General features: G+C 34.2%; 1 protein-coding gene across 1 annotated transcript; it reads right to left on the bottom strand.

The window, feature by feature from the left end:
- Positions 1 to 1,472: 1,472 nt before the first annotated feature.
- Positions 1,473 to 3,709, bottom strand: LOC113863338 (zinc finger protein 511). Its single transcript, XM_027496890.1, has 4 exons — positions 3,486 to 3,709; positions 3,308 to 3,369; positions 2,737 to 2,935; positions 1,473 to 2,297 (listed from the first exon to the last, which is right to left on the bottom strand). The coding sequence occupies exons 1-4, from the start codon at positions 3,612 to 3,614 to the stop codon at positions 1,932 to 1,934; spliced, it is 756 nt and encodes a 251-aa protein (XP_027352691.1). The 5' UTR covers positions 3,615 to 3,709; the 3' UTR covers positions 1,473 to 1,931.
- Between the last annotated feature and the right edge of the window lie 309 nt (positions 3,710 to 4,018).

Here is a 4,018-nt window from a genome sequence, read left to right as displayed (position 1 = left end):
TAATAATAGTAATTTTTTTTAAAAAAAGTATTTATTGTATTTTTACAACTTTAATATAAATGTATATTTTTTTTATAAAAATTTTCTATTTATAAATGTTTAAACTTAGCTCTAAGGTCACAAAACTCTTATATTATTTGTTTAAAATTAATAATTTGTCAACAGTAGTGGGAGAGAGAAAGTAAAAGAAGTTGGGGGATGTTTTAAAAAATTATTTTTTGAAGAATAGTGCGATTCTTCTTGGTTTCAGATCAAGCACTGCTCCTCCAGCATAGAGTACTCTTATAAGTGATTATTGGTGATTTTTGTAAAGAACTAATTTTGAGTTCAAAAACCATTCTCAAAAACCACCGGTCAAGGTACTCTATATTTCATTTTTATAGGCATCATTCTTCCATAATCATTCTCTCCCTCTCTTATTATTAGCTCTAATTCTGATGCAAGTTCACCTAACTAACTTCTTACTTGACCAAGAGTGGAGCATCGTTTTGTTTCTTGTCATCTCAATTCAATATCCATAAATGGGTTTGACTCTGTTGTTTTCAACGGATCCTGTGGCAGATAGTGCAGCAAAATAAGTCATCATGTTTTGTCCCTCTTATATCGTCCTTTTTTTTTTTTTGAGGTCTTTTCCAATAAAAACTAGATAAATAAATGAGGATATAAGTATTTCTTTCTTTTTGCATCCAAGTAGCCTTTTTGTGATTCTTTTGATGTTTTATGCTACTAATCAAGCTTGAATGTTATTGATAGCTTTGATTCTAATGCACCTCTTATTTGACCAACAGTGGAGTGTCGTATGAAAAATTAAAATTTTGCCACCTTTTTATATAGATAAAAAAAAACTGTTGGGAAATATTTGACAATTTTTTTTTTCTAATTCTAACTTGCAAAACAAGTGCATAGATTTGTCGCTGCTTTCTTGCTGTTGAATAATCACATTGGTTCAGCTTCAGTCTGGACTAAAAAGATGTTAGCTGCATTTTTGAAAAGAATGTGTTTGTTGTAAGAAAGTGCAAGTTCCATTGGAGCACTCATCTGGGTGCTAATGTTATTTTGATGACACTATTTGTGGGAACTTGTATTTGCCTCCCTGTATCTCTTCAACTAGCTCATTATAAACAACCTGAGATATTTTAAAATCTTTTGCTCATGTATTTGTTGAAATATGTTGCAACTAGCTTATTTGCCTCACTTTCCTGTCATTTGTTGTATTTCAATCGCTGTAACTTATTTGTCACTTACAATTCTAGATTGTTTATACTATCAATGCTAGGTTTGTTAAAAGGTTTTTGTTTTTAAAATCTTGCATAGTTGATTTTGACTTGTTTACTATATTGCGAGCTGTTAGCGACAGAGTTGATACATAATTTTCAAAAATCAACAATTGTTGGTCCCAGGGAACAACTCTGGGCTCAGACATGAATTAAAGTTGGAAGAAAACCAAACAAGAGTACACATTCTAAAGAGGTCTTAAAACATGTATATAAAAGGAAGGAAACTTAAAATAAAAGTGAACAGCAATTGCCATTTTTAAGCTTGCTAGGTACTTTATATTCGTTGCAACAAACATAATGCAAGCTGTCAGAGTGGTCTCTTTCAACTCTAATCACAAAGTGACTATTCAGTAAAGGCTTGATAAATTAACAGAACAATATCAGACACAAGCTTAAAATCTTCACATCATATCATCAACCAGGTATATTCGCCTGGGCACATAGCCTGTGTTGGGAAAACATAGCTCCAAGTGGGAGCACAAAAAGATAATACTAATAATGTATGAAGTTATTATATCCTCCAGCACGATTCTACTTTCCCGATCTTCAAAATCAGCTTTTCAATCTCTGAATAGAAGACATCCACATAGATTTTATAATGAAGCAGAATCTGAAGATTGATCACTTTGCAATTAAGAAATGCAAGCTTATTATCTATCTCTTTGTCATGGACGCTGATGAGTTTGATCCATTACCACGCTGAACAGCTCGGGGGACAAACGACAACCCTTTGTGCCGGCGGCCAAAGCTGATGGATGAAGGAATGGAGTCAGAAGTGCTCAATTTAGAGACAGCTAAAACAAGGTCGTCCATGGCTGCATTTTCCACTTCCATCATGCCGGAAGCATCTTCTTTACGAACAGTTTGTTTGCGTTGGGACTTCGACCTCTGTTTCTTTGAAGGTCGAGACTTCTTGAAAAACTCAAATGAAATGGGGAATTTATGCTTGTCAACCAGATGCTGCTGCCTGCTATTGTAGCTTTTGAATTTCAAACCACACCCTTCCACTAAGCATTCATACTAAATATATGACAAAGACATAAAGATCATATCAACAAGATGATAATCTCAAAGAAAAATCATATACATGGATGCAAAAAAGATAGCAGGCTAAAATACAGAAATTTTAATACAGAAATTGGATATATAAAGATAAAGCATGTAAGGATAATACAGAAATTTTAAGCACAGTTCAAAATGCAAGTTGACAAATGTAAAATTATGTATACTTTAAGTAAGGAAAAAAATTGTTGGGGCTGGAGTGGGGGACTATTTTACAGAAGGAACTTGAAGAATAAAAGAAAAATTGAATATCCTGGACTGAAGAATACAAACATTCAACTAGTTAATTCTTCATCAAAGAATTAAAGTATAAAATAGATGCAACACTACAAGAAATCGTTTCATGATATCACAATAAATCATCATCAATCATGCATTCATGTTTAGAAGCATATACCACATCATAGCCACGTGCAACTTTTGCCTGAAAGAAAGAATCGTGTACTTCAGATACATGTATGCTCAGAAGACGTGTTGTTGGGTAGACCCTGGAACACACAGAACAGGATGCAGTATGCCTTGCATTATAGTGATTTTCAAAGTCCTCCATTGATGTCAAGCGTGCACCACAACCAACAATGGGACAAAAAACTTCCCTGCACAAAACAATAGTGGCTCTGACATGAGGCACTCAAACTTCCATTTAATTAAAACACATTCCAAGAGAAAAAATTATCTTCTCAGACAAAGCATTAAAAAAAGATATGGGGGCACACAAAAGGCTCGAGGGTAATACCAAAAAAAATGGGTTTTTTTTTTCTGATATAAATGCAAAGAAAGAAATTAACCAGAATTACAAAAAGATCTTTCGCTATGCAACAGGTAGAATAACAGAAAAGTATAGTTAGAGAACTAGAAATAACAACCCATCATGTACTTTGAGCCCAATATTTGAAAATCATATACCAACATCGATTTCGAGCTCACATTATAGTTAAAAATACGAAAACAAATATAACGATTAGTACCTTCCTTCTTCTTGTATCCAATTCTCAAGCTGTTGCTTCTCTTCTGTTAATTGCAAGGCAACCTTCGAAACAAAACGGGTAAGTAACAGTTCCCAGTTCAATTCAGCACTTTAAGTATTCATAATCATCAATCAATTTGAAACTTTTGGGTGGGGGGGGGGGGGGGAGCACAAAAAACCTGTTTGGCGAGAAGTTCTCGTTCGAGGTTGCCGGTAGCGAAGAAAGGAGAATCAGGTCCGAACCTGCGACGAATCGGTTTCCAGAAGGGAAACCCTAATTGCAGATTCTGATTCTGCTCCACTTCCATCTCTACGTTCGTGCTCCCACTCACACTTTTGCAGATTTTGAGTTCTGCTTGTCTTGCAATTTTGAATGTTTATTTTTTTTTTTGGTCAATTTGCAATTTTGAAATTTAATGGAAACTTGGAACATTTTTTTTCTGAATCGCGCGGTGGGGCGCACCTGTTTCTTACGAGAGTGATTAATTTTGGGCCTTGTCCATTAATCACTACATCTTCCAACTTCAGTCAAGCCCATTTCATAATCTCTGTCTTCTTTTAGTTCAAATTTTCCCTTGTTCTTTTGGTTTTTCTTATCGGAGAGAAAAAAAAAAAAAGTTTGCTTAAGCATAATTAGACGCATTCTGTAAATAAAGAAAATTTGAAGTCATATATTTTGCGAGTTAGTTAGTATCTTTTGTTGTAGTTTAAT

Source organism: Abrus precatorius, unplaced genomic scaffold, assembly GCF_003935025.1.
Source record: "Abrus precatorius isolate BTA unplaced genomic scaffold, Abrus_2018 Scaffold3, whole genome shotgun sequence".
In the NCBI taxonomy this organism is placed as follows: Eukaryota; Viridiplantae; Streptophyta; class Magnoliopsida; order Fabales; family Fabaceae; genus Abrus; species Abrus precatorius.
This window is presented reverse-complemented; position numbering and strand designations above follow the sequence as displayed.

What these genes read in the sequence shown, in the direction of transcription:
- LOC113863338 (XM_027496890.1), bottom strand. Translation starts at nt 3,614, where the DNA reads ATGGAAGTGGAGCAGAATCAGAATCTGCAATTAGGGTTTCCCTTCTGG. An exon ending in GAGAACTTCTCGCCAAACAG is followed by an intron (nt 3,370 to 3,485) that starts GTTTTTTGTGCT and finishes TTTGTTTCGAAG; the next exon opens with GTTGCCTTGCAATTAACAGA. An exon ending in TTGCACGTGGCTATGATGTG is followed by an intron (nt 2,298 to 2,736) that starts GTATATGCTTCT and finishes TCATATATTTAG; the next exon opens with TATGAATGCTTAGTGGAAGG.